Raw genomic sequence first — 19,549 nt, forward strand, 5'->3', positions numbered from 1 at the left:
AGTGAATTTATCCATCTTTCTCCTATCTCTCTCTCTCTCTCTTTCACTTTTTCTCTTTCTCTCCTCCCTTTGTTTCCTTCCCTCTTTTTTCTTAGTCCTGATTGTCTTTTGATCTTCTACATAGCATTACTTTTCTTTTGAGATTAAAAATGTAAATGATCCTGATAAACCATCTGTACAGTGACTATCCTGTGATGTGTGATGGCCTCACACTTAGTTTTCTTTCTTTCCTTCCTTCCTTCCCTTCTTTCTTTCTTCCTTCCCTTCTTTCTTTCTTTTTCTTTCTTTCTTTCTTTCTTTCTTTCTTGTCTTGCTCCATCACCCAGGCTGGAGAGTGCAGTGGCGCCATCCTGGCTCACTGCAACATTCACCTCCCAGGCTCTAACAATTCTCATGCCTCAGCCTCCCAAGTAGCTGGGATTACAGGCAGGCACCACTCTGCCCAGCTAATTTTTATATTTTTAGTAGAGACAAGATTTTGCCATGTTGGCCAGACTGGTCTCAAACTCCTGACCTCAAGTGATCTGCCTGTTTGGGCCTCCCAAAGTACTGGGATTATAGGCTTGAGCCACTATGCCCGACCTGTTTTTCCTAGCTTTCAAATGAGATGTCAGAAAACAACTGTGTTTCTTTGCCTGAGAGTAAACTATGCTGTATCAGTCTCAACAGTTTTCCAGACCTGGTTTTTATGCAACTCTGCTTTAATTATTTTCTCTTCTAATCCAATTATTTGTGCTACAATTGAACAATGACCCATCCCTCTAGAATCTTCATTTTATTCATTAATCAATGTGTAAACATGTGAACTACTCGTCATATTCTAGCTGGATAATAGATGTGCCGTAGCTGACATGCCACCATTTTAGCAAATGATTACAATTTCTGAATTAGTTATAGCTGATCTCTGATTAATCTCTGCCTCATCTGAAGTATTGAAGATGAGGCAGGGGCAAGGGTGGGGAGATTTGTCTTACTGTGGCTTTTTGGGAAACAACATGTTTTATTTTAGTTGAAAGGACAGTTAACTTCTTACACTGCAGGAGCAGAACTGATGTTCTATTCAAACTTTTGTTCACCACTTCCCTTTTCCAGCCAGCATTATCAGTATTTAGTTTCTGAGTTCATAGCCAGTTCTCCAGCTTTGTTAGGAAATTTCCATTAATTTTACTATGCATCAGTCTATGAATATGGTTTTGAAAGTTTTCTGTTTTTTAGAAAGTTGCTTCAATGCAATTCCCTAAACAGCCTGCACTGAAAAAATCATTTTGTAAATTCAATCTCGATAATTTCAAAGCAAAAAAAAAAAAAAAAAAGGTGATTTGTTTTTCCTTCTGAGTCACTTTTGTGGGGATTGGACAATATGAGCAATTCCTTCAGTTTTGTCACCACCATCCCATCATTTAAAAATGAAATGGCACCTAGCATACAAAGAGTTAACTGATATAATCAATTATCCTTCCCACATTCATTGTGTGGACAAAGCCTTGAAGTAACAAGTCTGTTTTTCTAATTATTCTGTGCTGCATCTTTTTTCCCTCCCTTTTCTTGAGCCTGTTCAGTTATGGGATTTTTTAAAATTTGTTTTGCTAAACAGACTATGATCTAAAAACTACTAATGAAGAAGAAATACATTGTCAGAAAAGTCAAGTTGCCAGCCTCCCTCTCTGTCCTTCCAAGTACAAGAGCGAGCAGCCTAATATCCCTGCTCATACCCTAGAGAGACTCATGAAGGAGATGTATGGAGCTGTCAGTTACTCACAGAGAGAACACTGGGAGTAAAAGTGAAAGGGAGTGAGTTCAGAGCAGATCCTAGATGGCTGGATGTGGGAACTCCTGTGCATCACACCTCAATTGATGATATGTTTGAACTAACATAGGTGATTTCTAAATTAAGGTTTTCTTTAATTTACTGCAAGACCTAAATCTTTTCCAAGAAATTTATGAGAAATCATTTTATAACTAATCAAAAGCTGGCAAATATTGGCATGGCATAAAATAAAAAGTGTTTTAAAACTGGTGAATAAATTAAAATAGATATAAATGATGTGATTTAATAACATTGGGAAAAAAGAACTAAAATAGCTCAGCTGAAATATAGAAGGCTAATGAATGTGTATATTCTGTACTGTGTAATTTCAGATGAGGTTGGGCATGTTCAGAGTGATATGGCCATAGACTGTACTGCATGATTTCAAAGAATAGTGCCACCCTTCATTGTTCCCAGGGCTAAAACATAGACCTACATGTTTGTCATTTTTGTCTGAGTGCCAAAGCTTACTTTCTTACTCTCTAAAAGGCCAGGCAGTTAATTTAGGAATAATCTCTACCAAAGAGAAAAGGAAAAAACACAAATATTGGCCATTCTGTATTTGGAAGCACTATGCTCCAACCAAGACCATCCTGGACTGTGCCAGAATTGGTTTCAGGCCCAGCCGATCCACTCATTTGACTTTATCCAAGTCCCTAGTCTCAATGAATCTCAGTGGAGTAACATGAAACAATCAGTATGAAAGTTGAAAAAAATCTATAATATTATCTAGATACATCTATTCTCTTTGTTCATATTCTCTTTACCCTCTGTTCAATTCTAAAATCTCTGTGTTGTCCTTCTCTTATTCTCAGAACAGACCCATAAATACTATTATTATCCTCAAATTGTATAGATGAAAAAACTAAGATATTAAACAAGGTTGCACAGTAGTGGAGCCAGAATTCAAACCCATGCATTCTGACTCCAGATCCAATACTTAATTTCTACCCTCCTGTCAGGGCCATTTATATGAAATTCTGTAAGCCAGACACACACACACACACACACACACACACACACACACACACACACACAGAGAGAGAGAGAGAGAGAGAGAGAGAGAGAGAGATCTTGAATGAGTACCTTTTTGTTTTCACTTGCTTTTAAGGTTTTATGTTTTAAGGTTTAAAAATTTAGGTTTTAAGATAATAAATAAATGTTGAAGAGGCTATAGTTAATGGCATTACCAGATAGAATAAATATAAAAATATCAAGACAAAAATTCAAGGAGTTTTAAATGAGTAAGAGAAGAAAGTTACGTAGGTGGTAAAAGAGTATGCAAAAAGATTTCTTGGTATTTAACTAAATCAGAATGTGCCCTTAATTTCCCTTTTATGTTTTTAAGGGATGGGAGAGACATGGTGGATTCTGTTATAAAATTGACACAGTCCTTCGAAGCTTTGACCAAGCTTCCAGTGGTTATTACTGTCCTCCTGCACTTGTAACCATTACAAACAGGTAAATTAAACATTTTTTTTTAACAGAAACAAGACTGCTTTGATGTGAGGGCTCTTGGAATGATAAAATCTAGCTACAATCATAACTTGTCAAAATCTAAATCATTCTATACATCAAAGTATTAAATTATATAAATGAGATTAATTTAAATGATACTATGTTATTCCAGAATTGATTTTGAGTAATAAATAATAAAATTTAAGGTGAATTTTACTTTCTGTAAAGATTTGTTAATTATCCAGCTTTTTTAATATATTTAGTTGTTTTTAGATTTTATCCGCCTCCTGGGTTCAAGCAATTCTTCTGCCTCCGCTTCCCGAGTAGCTGGGATTACAGGCACTGCCACCACACCCTGCTAATTTTTGTATTTTTAGTAGAGATGGGGTTTCACTATGTTGGCCAGGCTGGTCTCAAACTCCTAACCTCAAGTGATCCACCTGCCTCAGCCTCCCAAATTGCAGGGCTTACAGACATGAGCCACCATGCCCAGCCAAAACACATAATTTAACAAGTCTTTTTTAAATGTAATGTATGTGAGTTGTATGGGGCCTTTTTTGGCAAAAAAGAAACAATAAAATGTGGAGGATATTCAAATGCCTCACCAGCACTTTTCTGTCTGTTTAATTTAGATTGAGATTTCTCTGTGCACATATATCTTCCTGATGCTGGCACAGAGACTGTGCCCTTTTTACACTCCATACAATCTGCAGCATGCTACCGATGCATAATATTTGTAGGGGATAAAAGTACCAACAGTGAAGGTGATCTCATATCACTGTCAATGCCAGGAGGGTAGTGAAGGCTGGGACACCGGGGAGACCAAGTCTTCCTGGGGAAGACAGAAGCAGGGTAGAATTCCATTGGTGCAACAAGAAAGTACACCTGCAAAGCAAATCATTTGCTTATTTGCCTGGACCATTGCCTTTAAAAATATTCACTGAATATCAGCAAATAGGACAAGTGGTTTTACCTAGAGATCCTTCCCATGTAAGTCTAATTTGTAGAGGAATTCTTGTATGATTTCTCTGCTCTTCCCACATCGGAAGTCAACATCCAAAGCTGCCAGTATGTCCTTCCTCCTCTTACCCTCTTACTTCCTTGACTTCTTTCCCAGCTTTTATTCCAAACAATGCACAAGAATACACACACACACACACACACACACACACACACACACACACACACACACACGAATGGATTGATAGCATTTGGCAGACTAAATTACCTGGAAAAAATTTTACTTTCAGGAGACCGTCTTGTCAGAATATAGCACTACCTTTAATGTATCTCAGCATTGTTTTTAGTTCTACTTTTCTCCTCCCAGCTTTAGCTAACAGGCAGAAAAAAGCCTTTAGAAATTTATTAACTCACCCAAAATGTTCCAAGAGCACCTTGGGTTGGAAGTCCCCCAATCAGTGAGTCAAAATTAAACTTTACGGGAGCCTGACCAACGAAGCTGTATGCTCTTTTGTTCATTACAATTTAATTATGTTTTTTACCAAAAAAAAAAAAAGTCTAGTTGTTTCACCTGCTTTTTATGTCTTAGTCTCTTTTCTGTTTTTGTTTAATGTTCATTGAGTGCCTGTTTCATACCTGGTACTGTGTTAATTACTTTTCATATGTTATCTGGCTACGTAAAAAATTAATAGCCAAGAGTTGACTCGAAAATTATTTATTGAATACCTATTTTATGAAAAGCCCTATGCTAAACTCTGACATGCTATACACAAGAAATAAAAGGTATGGTATCATTGTCCAGTGCTTTCTGAAAACAAGCAGCTGAAGAGATAGAACATAGACCCAAGAAATAAGTAAAGAAGGTAGAGACCCAATAAATAAGTAAATAAGTAAAGACCCAAGAAATAAGTAAAGAAGGTTTGTAACACAATAAATGGATAAACTCACAGTGACATTAGATAACCCATATCGCCAAAGTGACCTAGGCTAAGGCAGAAATGTGTTAGAACAAATGCTTCATATTCTATGAACCCTTTGGGGACCTCATACAAATGATAAAAAGTATCTGGGAAAAAATCTATTTTATTTTCCCCAAAACTGGATACAAGACTATGTTGTGAATACTTTAAATCTTTTCTCTGGTAAACTGTATTCAGTAGCCAGCAACTGAATAGCCAGAAACTGCTCCAACTCTAAAGCAGAATTGTGGCATTGGGAAGTTTGTTTTTACCCCAGTCTTGGCCTCCTAGGCCTGTCACCAACCAAGCCCTGAGGGAGTACACGTGAACAGGGATGTGGCATCTGTCTAAGTCAGTTAACATATACTAATGCTACCCCCAAAACATGTTTAAGTTCAAAGCAGTAACTCCCACACAGGACTCTTGAGTTGAAGAGCCAGTGCTCTTGATTTTTAATCATTCAGAGCCCATCAGGGAAGAAACAAGGAAGGGTATACACTGTACTGCTTTTGACTGACAGTACACGTTGGAATTTTCTCCAAAATCGTCTTTTGTCTGAGAAGGTTGGGCAGTAGACGGAAAGTCTCTCAGATCCAGCAGTGTCCACTAGCGGCCATGGTAATCATTTTCTTCCATTACTGATTTCCTGTTTGAGTTAAGACACTCCTGTCACTCTTCAGTACCCAAGCTTGTAGTTGCTAATTGATTTTCCACTCTTCTGCACAATGGAATGACAGGTTTGATGGGCACAATTAGAACCACCTGCTACAAATTACTTATTTCTTTTGTGATCAGGAAACTGCTTCTGGTCTAGGACTTTTAACATTTTTCGGAATAGAGAGAGGAAGAAAAACAGGTCCTTATTGCTGAATAACAAATTTTTATTTGCTTGCTGACAGTTACAAAATTTTTTCAGTCCTGGTTACTTTGCTTCCAGACAAAGCATGAATGTAAAACTTGAGTTCCAAAATTATAATGGATAATTGGCTAAATCCATCTAAATTTTGAATCAATTAGCCATGGAGTATTGGCACAAAATAATCTAAATTACATTCAATTTTGTGAATTTTGCCAAAAGTGAGAAATTCTGCAATATCTCATTTTCTCCTAAGTTTCCTTTATTTTAATTTATTTTTGAGACAGGGTCTCACTCTGTTCTCCAGGCTGGAGTTTATGGTGCCTTCATGGCTTACTGCAGCTTCAACCTCCTGGGCTCAAGTAATCCTCCTGCCTCAGCACCCCAAGTAGCTGGAACTATAGGCATGCACCACCATGACTGGCTAACACTTTTAAAAAATATTTTTAGAGACAGATTATTGCCTTGTTGCCATGGCTGGTCTTGAACTCCTGGGCTCAAGCAATCCTCCTGACTCAGCCTCCCAAAAGGCTGGGATTATAGGTGTGAGCCACTGTGCCTCCCCTAAGCTTAAATGTGCAGTATTTTAAAGCATTTTTACAGCTCTGCCATTTTCTTGCAACTGTCATATCTCCCCAAAACACTTTTGCAGCTAACATTTTTTATTGTAGTAAAATATACATAGCACATACACAAAGATAAATTCACCATGTTAGTCATTTTTAAGTGTGCAGTTCAGTGGCATTAACTGCATTCACATTGTTGTTCACATACTACCATTATCTATCTCCAGAACTTTTTTCTTCCCAAACTGAAACTTCGTACCCATTAAACAATAGCTGCCTATTCTCCCCTCCTCCCAGACCCTGGCAACTACTATTCTATTTTCTGTTTCTGTGAGTTTACTCTAGGTATCAATCTCATGTAAGTGGAATTGTTTTTCTGCGTCTACTTTATTTCACTTAGCATGTCCCTCATGGTTCATTCATATTGTAGAGTCAGAATTTCCTTTCTGTTTAAGGCTAATATTTCATTGTATGCATATACACATATTGTTTATCCATTCATCCATTAATGGGCATTTGGGTTGCTTCCACCACTGGGCTATTATGACTAATGCTGCTACAAACATGAATGTACAAATACTCTTTGAGTCCTGCTTTCAATTCTTTGGCGTATATGCCTATAAGTGATATTGCTGGATCATATGATAATTTAATTTTTTATTTTTTGAGGAACCCCCATACTCTTTTGCATAATGGCTGCACCATTTTCCATTCCCACTGGTAGTGCATAAGGATTCCAATTTCTCCACATCCTGGCCAATGCTTGCTATTTTCTGGTGGTTTGTTTTGTTTTGATAACAGTCTTCCTACTGGGTGTGCGATGGTATTTCACTGTGCTTTTGAGCTGCAGTTCACTAGTGATTGGTGATGTTGAACATCTTTTCATGTGCTTATTAGCCATGTGTGTATCTTCTCTGGAGAAATGTCTATTATTCAAGTCCTTTGTCCGTTTTTAATTGGAATGTTTGTCTCTTCCGTTGCTTAGTTATAGGAATTCTTTATATATTCTGGATATTAATTCCTTATCTGATGTGTAACTTACAAATACTTTCTCCCATTTTGTGGCTTGCCTTTTCATTCTGTTAATAGTGTCCTTTGATGCACAAAGTTTTTAAATTTTGGTGAAATCCAATTTTAATCATTCCTTATTTTGTTGCCTGTGCTTTTGGTGTTATATACAAGAAATCACTGCCAAATACAATGTTATGAAACTTTTGTCCTATGTTTCTCTTTAAGAGTTTTATAGTTTTACCTCTTATGTTTAGGTCTTTAATCTACTTTGAGTTCATTTTTGTGTATAGAATAAGGTAAGGGCCTAACTTCATTCTGTTGCAAGTGGATATCTAGTTTTCCCAACACAGTTTATTGAAAAGACTGTCCTTTCTCCACTGAACAGTCTTGGCATCCTTGTTGAGAATCATTTTACGTATATGCAAGGGTTTATTTCTGGTCTATTCCACTGGTCTATGTGTTAGTCTTTATGCTAGTACCACACTGGTTTTTGTTTTGTTTTGTTTTTGAGACAGGGTCTCACTCTATCACCTAGCCTGGAGTACAGAGTTGTAATCACAGTTCACTGCAACCTTGATCTCCTAGGCTCAAGCCATCCTCCCACCTCAACCTCCCTAGTAGCTGGGACTACAGGTATTCACCACCACCGCCCCCAGCAATTTTTCATTTTTATGTTTTGTAGCGACAGGATCTCACTCTCACTGTGTTGCCGAGGCTGGTCTTGAACTCCTGGGCTCAAGCAGGCTACCTGCATCAGCCTCCCAAAGTGCTGAGATTACAGGCACGAGCCAATATGCCCAGCCCACACTGTCTTGCTTACTATAGCTTTGTAGTAAGTATAGAAATCAAAAAGGGTGAGACCTCTAACTTGTCTTTTTTTTCCCCCACAATTATATTGGCTATTCAGGGTTCTTTAAATTTCTATATAGATTTTAGAATGAACTTTTCTATTTCTGAAAAATGTCATTGGGATTTTGATAGGGATTGCATTGACTGTATAGATCACTTTGCGTAGTATGAGCATCTTAACAATATCAAGTGTTCCAAGCCATAAACATGGGATTTATTTCCATTTCTTTGTGGCCTCTTTATTTCATTCAGCAGCATCTTGCAGTTTTCAGTATACAAGTGTTTCACCTTGTTGGTTTAGTTTATTCCTAAGTATTTGGGAGGCACTAATGTAAGTGGAGTTATTTTCTTAACTTCCTTCTCATATTGTTCATTGTTAGTGTGTAGAGACACAGTTGATCTTTTTGCAACTTCTCTGAATTCACGTATGAGTTCTAACAGGTGTGGGTTTTTGTGTGTGTGTGTGTATGTGTGTGCGTGTAAGGCAGTTAACTTTCTTTTAAAAAACAAATTGTAGTTATCCTTTTAAAAAATTATACAGGAAATGCATTCTCATTGGTACAAATTTGAGTAAGCCAAAACATAGACTAGAAGTGAAAATGCCCCCTTGGGTCCACATTTTTCCCCTCCCAGCCAATCTACCTGCCCCCTGGATTTGCTCTTCCAGGTTTATTTCTTCTGTCTATATTAAGTATATTTTCTAAGTGTATATTTCTTTTCTAATCTTTTACAAGAAACAATATCAAAAACATAACATTTCTAGTTCTTGAGGACCACCACCAGAAACTTGTGACAAAAATGGTCACAATATGTATCTACCACTTAAAAACTACTGATACTCTACTTCCATGCTTTATTTAAAAGAAAAAGAAATTGATTATTTTTATATTAGTTCAGCAACAAAGTTGTTATTTGAAAATGGCATCAGAAATATTAACAATTTGCCAGGCATGGTGGCTCATGCCTATAATCCCAACTCTTTGGGAGGCTAAGGTGGGTGGATCACAAGGTCAGGAGATTGAGACCATCTTGGCCAACATGCTAAAAACTTGGCCAACATGCTAAAAAAAAAAAAAAAAAAAATTAAATTAAATTAAATTTTAAAAAAATTAACCGGGAGTCTCTACTAAAATGCAAAAAACTAGCCTGGCGTGGTGGCAGGCACCTGTAATCCCAGCTACTCAGGAGGCAGAGGCAGGGGAATAGCTGGAACCTGGGAGGTAGAGATTGCAGTGAGCAGAGATCACGCCGCTGCACTCCAGCCTGGTGACAGAGCAAGACTCTGTCTCAAAAAAAAAAAAAAGAAAAAGGAAAAGAAAAAGAAAAAAAAATAGCAATTGTATCATTGGGAGCAATCTAATTGGCAGTTACTTCGTTCAAAACTGAGTCCTCCCTGAAGGGATCTCTCAATTTCTCATGTTATATAAAGACTGCTACTATTTTTAAAATTGAAATAGCTCTAGCAAAGCCACTTCCAATGCATTACTTTTTTCAATCCCTTGTTTTAGATAATACAAATGCACAGTCATTTTTGTTGACTGCTAAATACTATGTTGGTCAAAGACGAAAAAGTCTTTTCTTTTTGACTACATACATCACTTGCCCACCCGATGAATAAATACAATGTTCAATTAGAGATTAGTATAAAATACCTCCTTTTAAAGTGTGCACTTTTTGAAATACAAATGTTTATTCTGAAATGAAAAAAGTTGTCAATGCATGCTAAAAATATGTATTGCCATCTTCAATTGGAATTTTTAAATTAAAATTTAATGTTCATCAACATAAGCAAATATTTTTATCAGAAAAGTTTAAGCTGTGTTTTTCTTGTTTACACTAAACAAAAAACACTCTTGATTTCTTAACTTTTTTAAAGAGTTTATTTCTTTCTGATTCTAAAAATTAAGAATTATTCCCCTGGCCAGACGTGGTGGCTCATGCCTATAATCCCAGCACTCTGGGAGGCCGAGGTGGGTGAATCAGGAGGTCAGGAGATCCAGACCATCCTGGCCAACATAGTGAAACCCCATCTTACCAAAAATACAAAAAAAAAAAAAAAATGGCTGGATGTGGTGGTGCATGCCTGTAGTCCCAGCTACGCAGGAGGCTGAGGCAGGAGAATTGCTTGAATCCAGAAAGCGGAGATTGCAGTGAGCCAAGATCACACCATTGCGCTACAGCCTGGGCAACAAGAGCAAAAAAATCTGTCTCAAAAAAAAAAAAAAAAAGAATTATTTCCCTATAAAGTCTGATTTTCTAGTTAAGTACACATAAGCCAAATATTTTATCATTTGTTTTCTTTAAAGAATAGCAAACAATTATTACTTTACTGACTCTCTTAGAGATAACATGCTATTCTGGATCAAATTATAATATAAAAAGCAGTGCATGGCCGGACTTGGTGGCTCATGCCTGTAATCCCAGCACTTTGGGAGGCTGAGGCAGGCAGATCACAGGGTCAGAAGTGAGTTAGAGACCAACCTGGCCAACATAGTGAAACCCCGTCTCTACAAAAAAAAAAAAAAAAAAAAAATTAGCCAGGAATGGTGGCTCACACCTGTAATCCCAGCTACTCAAGAGGCTGAGGCAGGAGAATAACTTGAACCTGAGAAGGGGAATTTGCAGTGAGCCAAGATCATGCCGCTGAATTCCAGCCTGGGTGACAGAGCAAGACTCTGCAAAAAAAAAAAAAAAGTGCATGTGGCTATTTTTAGTTCCTCAAGTCATAACACTTGAATTAAACAACCTCAGTGAAACCAGACAAAAAGGCCAGATACTATAAAACTCTAGAATATTCTCTTATGAATAATTCTAAAACACAGGGCCAGAAAAGACTTTGAAAGGTCATTTGCTGTATTACTGTAATACAGAGTTTCATAACACTTTTAGTGTTTGAAACCAAATAGAGAGTGGTAAAGAATATAAAATTAGGTCAGGTGGGGTGGCTTACGCCTATAATCCCAGTACCTTGGGAGGCCAAGACGGGAGGATCACTTGTGCCTGGGAGTTTGAGACCTGTCTGGGTGACATAGTGAGACCCTGTCTCTACAAAAAATTAAAAACCAGCCGGATGTGGTGGTGTGTGCCTGCAGTCCTAGCTACTTGGGAGGCTGAAGTGGGAGGATCACTTCAGCCCAGAAGGTTAAGGCTGGAGTGAGCTGAGATCTCACCACTGCACTCCAGCCTGGGTGACAGAGTGAGACCCTGTCTCCAAAAAAAGAATGTAAAATGTCCTCCTGTTTCTTTACAAGTTGAAAACAGACACTCAAGAGATTTCATGCTGTTATCCAGACTTAGGTTTTTTACAATATATGCTTTAGAAAACATACATGTTTACTGGCATTCTTTCATAACAGGCCATCTTCTAAATTGGACTAGGAAAATTAGAATTCTGTTTTGATTAGGTGTTAGGCTTTGGTGCATGAGTATTATATGTGACTAAAGATACACTTACAAATTTGAAAAGCAGTTTTCTATTGTTTTAAGCAATGATAAATGGAGATAAAATATCAGATTGGAGTGGAGTAAATAAATCTACCATTAATGGGGTAAAAAATAATAATACAATACTCAAGCCCAGGTTTACAGATAACATAACTTCCCTGCATTATCTCATAAATGCCATCGTAGAAGCTAATGGAAGAGCCAGCAATGGCCCCCGAGTATAGAACCTGCACAGAAAACAGTGGTCCTGGCAGTAGCACCTGTGGGGCAGTATCTCGCTGATCTCTAACACATCAATTTCAGGATTAAGTGGGGATCCTGGCTATTTATCCCCCTCGTAGGGCGTGCAATGGGGCTGTGGCTCGCTTTTTCTGTGCCTCGCTGCTCGAACTCCCAGGGGGAACATGCAGAAGGGCAGGCTGTGGGCTCCGACCCCACAGCGGCATCTACGGTTGAGTGTTTACAAGTCCTGAAGCCCCAGTGGGAGTGTGTTACAGTGTGCTCTTTCAGTTTAGCGGTCCGTAGGTCTAGGTGGCTTCTGGCAAGGACAGACAGGGCTTTCTGTATTCGGGGTTCTTGCCTTGGTGTACTGGAAAAAATCAGATTACACGTGGGCTTGGAGAATGGGTGCAAGGATTTTTGTTGCTTGGTGGTAGCTCTCAGAGAGGAAGATGGGAAGGTCAGCAGGGGGATGGAGTGGGAAGGCGGTATTCCCCTTGAGTCGGGCGCCCAGCGGCGGGCTCTCCTCCCACGCCCTGGCCAAATTCCCACATCGTTCTTCCCGTCAATGGCCTGCCGGCATCTGCTGGTGCCTGTCGTGTGCTCTTCCACCTGTGTGTTCCTCTGCCGCTAGTCACACTTCCCGCTGGAGTCTGGGTGGGGGTTATAGGCACAGGATGGGGGCGGGCCAGGGTGGTCTTGGGAAATGCAACATTTGCGCAGGAAAACAGAAAAGCTTGTCCTACCTAGGTCCGTGGGCACAAGCCAGGGGTGGAACCCTAACCAGGGACCCCGCCCTTCTCCTCCCAGCACTTCCCTCCTCCTCCCCTCCCGTGTTACAACTCTGCCTCCGAGGAAGTAGAGAAAAGCAGACCGTGTATTATTGAGAGCATGAACCAACAGAAGTGTAAGGAAACTTACAACAGCATGTAGGCAATATTTAGTCTTCTATACGTTCCTTTTGAAGCACATTTATGTGAAATTCTACCAGTATGATCTGGATAAAAAAGAACTTTTCTTATTTCAAATGTGTGCTATTTAGGTTATTAATAGAGTATCGGCAGAAAATATTTTCTAAAGCATGATGAAAATTCACATCCCCTACAAAGATGAGTACCATAGATGCCTAAGATCTCTAAATGTTGCTAATAATATCTGTTAAGGCACTTAAAATTTTTACTTCTTTTTATTCTTTTATCTTTTTATCTTCTATTTCCATTGAGACTCCTCTATTCATAAATGATACCATTGCATTTGCTTCCCTTAGCAAGTTAAGGATGCATGATAATGAAAAAAAACACCAAAATTGAATGAAAAGGTCTAATTTGCCTTCTCATTTGGTTTCCTGGGTAATGGCTTCAGCCTTTTATTTCCCATTGTCTCAGCAGATATGCCCAGAAGTCACCACTGTTTCAAATGTGTTTCTTCTAACTTTATATGTTCTAAAAATAGCTTTCTCAAGATAGTTTGAACTTAGCTGAGAGGTTCAATGCTAGTTAAATTTTAATAGTTATGTTTTCCTTAGTAGGTGTGCATGTAGAAGCATGTATGAGAGTTTTCTAGATCCTGCTTTTGACACATGCGTACTGCAAAGGGGGCACTGCCACCAATCATTGAACAGTAATTCATTCAGCTGTTTGAAAAATAGAGATTAGTCGATGTACGATCTTAGATTAGTTCCTAGACTTTTACATTTTTCTTCAGTGAAAATGCAAATTTAAACACATTTGAATAAGCTGAGGCCTACCTGTGCCTAAGAACACACTGATTTGGGAGACACAAAATTGCTACTTTAATTTCTGTTTCTTTCTACCCAGTCAAGTGTGGTAGGTGGATGCAGGTGAACTCTCTATTAGTAAATACTCATTCAGAGAAGCGTAATATCGTTCCTCCTCTCTCCTACCTACCCTTACCCCATGCATATTGTGGCATGGTGTGTGTGGTATGTGGCCTAATCACAAAACAGCTCACATGGTACTCCAAGAAATGCATTTGGCCATGTGAACTTTACCACCTATGCTTTGAAACTGGAGCTGGAAGAATTAAGCCCCATATGCAAGAGTCATATTCTCCTCACTCATATATTTCTGGGAATTGCAGTGACATTTGGCATTTATTAGTAATGTTCAGGGTCTTTGGGTGTTTTTCTGCTCCATGTTCTAAAGAATTAATGAGAAAGGCTTACTCTGGGGCCATTCTATGCACTTCATTATATTTTAATGTCATTTTTTATTGCCCAGAAACTTAATATAACCGCTTCTGTTTTCCCCTTTTAAGGTTTGAACAGGCTTTTATTACCAGTTTGATCAGTAGTATGGTAAAAACGAAGGACAGTTATTTTTGGATAGCTCTTCAAGACCAAAATGATACAGGAGAATACACTTGGAAGCCAGCAGGGCGGAAACCGGAGCCGGTGCAGTACACACACTGGAACACACACCAGCCCCGTGAGTAGAGCGTGCTGTACCGCCAAGCGCCCCCTCACCTCTGTCCACTGTTTTCTTTACTCCAAATTCCTTCCACCCCTTGGTCTACCTCCTTTTTCTCTTTCTTAATGTTTTCTTAATGCCTATATCAACTACAATAATCAGCACACGTTCACAGGGGATGACATGTGGCTGATCTTTATTTATTTATTTATTTATTTATTTAGAGACAGGATCTTGCCATGTCACCCAGTCTGGAATGCAGTAGTGCAATCTTGGCTCACTGCAGCCTTGACCTCCTGGGCTCAAGTGCCCCTCCCACCTCAATCTCCCCAGTAGCTCCCACAGGCATAAGCCGCCACACCCAGCCAATTTTTTGTATTATTTGTAGCGACAGACTGGTATTGAACTCCTGGACTCAAGCAGTTCTCCTGCCTCAGCCTCCCAAAGTATTGGGATTACAGGCTTGAGCCAAATTGCCTTGCTTGGTGGCCATTTTTAAAAGTATAATCTGTATTTGACATGTTCAAGATATAAATTCATTCAGTTCAGAATGGTCAGTTATACTTCAAAGTACAGGGGATGAGCACATATGGGTACATCCAATCAGTTCACACTCACTGCCTGTGGTACCTTAGCCAGGATTCCAGCGTTAACAGCTCTACTAGTTCATCCTCAGGTGTCTGACTCTGAGTCTCAAGGCATGAAACTGTGCCAGGTTGGTCAGTACCAGAAAAGCTGATGGCTTCTGCTACAGCCTACACTAGAACCAGACTCTGTGGAACAAGCCCTTGTATTAAGCTTAGGTCAACAGCCTAGACTCAACACCCCCTGTACTTCAGGGTGAGTTCTTGCTTGCCAGGATCTCGATCAGGGCTATGCCAGAGACAACAGGAAACAATTACCAAGTTCAAATCTAGAGGAAATGGGTTAGGGGCTCTTCCCTCCCTGAAGGTCCTGAGCTCTTTGTACAAACTAGTCTGTTTCATCCTCAGAGATCTATATACCATGATTTAAAAAAAAAAAAAAAAAAAGTGTTTGCTAAGCCACAGGGGGAGATATACCTAGTGGCCTCAAGCTAAAATATAAAAAAGGCTACACAAGCCCTGTTTCTCATAATTATAAGAGTCCAGTCCAAGGTGGTTTGCTAATCTTAACTCTAGACAGTGGTTGGCAAGGCGTCACCGATTTTTAAAATGCAACAATAAAATCATGCATATGTTCTCACTATAAATAATGTGACCGTATACCTCACTTGCCCAGAACGGTTCTAATTCATGTCTGTTGTCCCAGAGAGATTAACAGCATGTATTTTTACTCCAAATTTTTCTGGTTTGGATGGTAAATTATGTAAATGCTCTAATTATAGAGAAGCATGCTGAGTACAATGTGGAAGTACTCCATTACATCTTTCTCTTTACTTCCCCAACATCAATACACTTCCCTTTTTAAAAATAACCACTGTTAACTGTTTGGTGTGATCCTGCTGGTGTTTGTCTATGCATTTAAATTCATATATGCACATGTACTTTTTAAATGGATGTAAAAATTGCGTGTTTCTGTTATTTGCTTTTTTTGACTTAGCAATCTGTCTTGAAGAACTTTCCACATCAATATTTATTAGTCAACATTTTAAACAGATACATAGAATTTCATGATATGTAGGAGTATGTAGGACTCATATTTTGCTTTGCCATGACCCTATTGAAGAACAATGGGTTAAATTCATTTTCTTTTCTGCTACAAAAGTGTTACAACAGATATCTTTATGTTGATGCTGCTGTGCATAAATATGAACTTATTGGCCTAAAAGTGGACATCCTATTAAGGCATTATCAGTTTATAAGCTCATCTCACAAAATTTGAGGGTGCCAATTTTCCCATACTCTGTCCATACTGAATGTAACAACCTTTTACATTTTTGCCAATTTGATAGAAGAAAAAAAAAGTTTTATCATTGTTTTAATTTCTACCTTTTCAATTAGTAATTTGAGCAGTTGTTCATATTTGTACCATACATCTTGTTTTTGTTTTGTTTTTCAGTTGTGTGGTCATATAATTTAGTCACTTACTATTTTCATTTTGGACACTTTCTATTTTCTCATTGATTAGTGGAAATTTCATTATATTCTAAATGTCTATTTGCCTTTTAATTGATATGTATCACACATAAATGTTCAACTTTTGTAGTAAAATACGTTTATAGTTTTCATTTTATCTTTGCAGATTTTTATGTTTTCTATTGGCTTTCCTCAACCAGATTATAAAAATGTAATATTGCATATATGTCAACAGATTATGTTAAATGTGTTATATTATATTGTCTTCTAATACTTTTACAGGTTTTTTTAAATGTATAATTTCGACTGATCTAAAGTTTTTAAAAATATATCTAGGAGATATCTCATTTTAATTTTTCTAAATAGTAACCAATTTCAACACTATATACTAAGTCCATCTTTCATCTACTCATTTGAAATACCATAATACACATAAACTACATTCTGATTTTCTGTTTCTCTTCCAATAGCACAAACATAATTCAAGCAGTGTGACATTTAAAGAGAAGCAGAAAGAATAGAATCAATGTAGCTGAAAACAGAATAGTAATATAAGAATACAATTTCTATTATTCTTAGTTTGCTTGGAGCTCTTTTTTAAAATTATTAATAGATGTTAAATTTTACTCAGTACTCTGAATCTATTAAGACAATCCTAAGGTTTTCTCCCTTAATCTCCTAATGTGACAAATTCCCTTATAGTAGTAAACCGGCTTTGTACTGTTGGGTAAACTTAACTCAGTGATATGTACTTTAATACATCTCTGGGTTTAGTTTGCTAGTACAAAGCTTCAGATACTATTATGTACATAAGGATATCCTGTAGATGTTGAAGAAGTTAAAATTCTGATTTAGTAGATCTGGGCTAAAAGTCCAAGAATCTGCAGTTTTTAAAAAGCTCCTGGGTGCTGCCTGTGTTGTGGGTACACAAACTAACCTTTGAGTGGTAAAACATTCATATTAGGTTTGTGATTTTTGCAACCTTTTTCAAAGGGAGAACTGTTCCATATTTCTTCATTTGTATACAACTTAAGCCTCATGATTATGCTAGTTTCACAGAATGGATTAGAGAATGTTTACTTTTATTCTCCTATATAGAACTATATAAACGTTATTAGAATATGCCTCATATTTTATATGGTAAATTTTAAAACAACTAATTCAATTTCTGTAATGCTTGTAAGACTATCAAGGCTTTTTATTTCCTTCCAAGTGCTGCTTGGGTTGTATCCCATTAGTAGAATTCTGTAATTTTTCAATTTGGAATACATTTTAATTTCCAATATGAATATGATTTCAACCCATGAATTATTCAGAAGAGGTGCTTTTCTTTAATTTCCCAAAATACAGGTGTTTCGAGTTCCTTTTGTTGTCGATATCTAATTTAATTGCACTGTGGTCCGGAAATACGGTTTGTTTGGTGCCTGTCCTTTCAAATACAAAGTTTGCATTATGGCCTTGCATGTGATCATTTTTATAATATATATATTCCATATGTATTTGAAAAGGTTGTATATTCTGCTTTTGCTACATGAAATATTGCATATATGTCAACAGATTATGTTAAATGAGTTGTTCAACTCATCTATAATCTCGATATTTTTTGCCATTGTGATCTATCAATTACTGAGAGTTAAATATCTACCACTACAATGGTGGATGTGTGATCTTCTCCCTATAGTCCTGTCGAATTTTTATATTAAATACTTTTTAGGCTATTTTATTATTAGGAACATACAAGTTTAGAATTGTGATATTATACCTGTGGTGTCAAAATAGGTATAGCATTGTGAGTGACCCTCTTGTTCTCTCAAAATTATTTTCTCCTTAATTTGTCCGTGAATGTAGCTACAGTAACTTTTTAAAAATTAGTATTGGCCTAGTACATTTTTTTATTTTTTCTAACTTTCAATATTTTTGTGTCCTTAGAGTTAATGTATTACTTATAAATAGCATATAACTAAATCTTTAAAACCCTATTCACACACTCTTTGTCCTTAACTGGAGAGTTTGATTTACTTATATTTTTTGTGATTATGTATATAATTGGATTTATTTTTCTTCCATTTTATTATATCCTTTCCATTTATCCTGCAGTTTTTAGTCATTTTTTTCTCTTCTTTCTTGCTATCTTTTGAATTTTTCTTTTTCTCCTTTTCTCGTTTTATTCTTTTCCGTTTACTTATCTGGAAGTTGTATTATCTAAATCTATTTTTTATTTGTTATGCTAGCTATTCAACATGCATTCTTAACAAAATCAACAATATCAAAAGTTATTCACCATCTTTGCTCTCATATTTTAAAAGATTATATTTTGATATTGCTGTCTAGTTTTGAAAATTCTGAACTGTTTCATTTATGTTAGCCATTATTTTGTTATTTTTGCAATGAATATTTGTTTAGATGTATCTATATGCTAGCATACCATTCTTTCTGTGATATCGGACACCTTCAGTTTCACATCCTTTTCATTAGATTCCCTCAACCTGAATAGTTGGTTTTACACAAATCTGGAAATTTTTCAAGCATTATCTCTTCAAATATTGCCTCTCTCCATTCATTCTAATATCTCCTTTTATTATTCCAATTACTCAGTCTCTCCTCCATATTTGTTAATATTTTAAAAATATTTTCTACCTCTCAGTTTCTCAAGGATGTATTTTAAATAACTCCATGAATTATTTCCATTCACTGATTCTCTCTTCAGCCAGATCTGTTCTAATTAAATTTTATTTTTTAGCTTTCAGTGTTAGGTATTACATTGTTTTCATTTCCAGAAAGTCTATTTCTGTTTTAAATTTGCGTTTGTGGCTCTTTGTAGTCACTTCTTTCCTACTCATATTTTTAAGATTCTTTTTTATTTCCTTAAACATATCCAAGTTATTTTGTATTTGGTTTCTAATAATCGCATACCAGAAGTTTTATGGGTCTGTT

The 19,549-nt window shown here is 37.1% G+C and overlaps 1 protein-coding gene across 3 annotated transcripts in view; it reads left to right on the forward strand.

Annotated features, from left to right (window-relative positions):
* Positions 1-19,549, forward strand: part of PLA2R1 (phospholipase A2 receptor 1) — a 127,645-nt gene that overhangs the window by 47,181 nt on the left and 60,915 nt on the right. For all 3 annotated transcript variants that reach the window (XM_003921943.4, XM_010329811.3, XM_074399623.1), the window contains exons 10-11: positions 3,156-3,268; positions 14,407-14,576. In XM_003921943.4, the coding sequence (XP_003921992.3) occupies positions 3,156-3,268; positions 14,407-14,576 (283 nt within the window). The remainder of the gene's footprint in view (positions 1-3,155; positions 3,269-14,406; positions 14,577-19,549) is intronic.

The sequence above is a fragment of the Saimiri boliviensis genome, chromosome 5, assembly GCF_048565385.1.
Source record: "Saimiri boliviensis isolate mSaiBol1 chromosome 5, mSaiBol1.pri, whole genome shotgun sequence".
NCBI classification, from domain to species: domain Eukaryota; kingdom Metazoa; phylum Chordata; class Mammalia; order Primates; family Cebidae; genus Saimiri; species Saimiri boliviensis.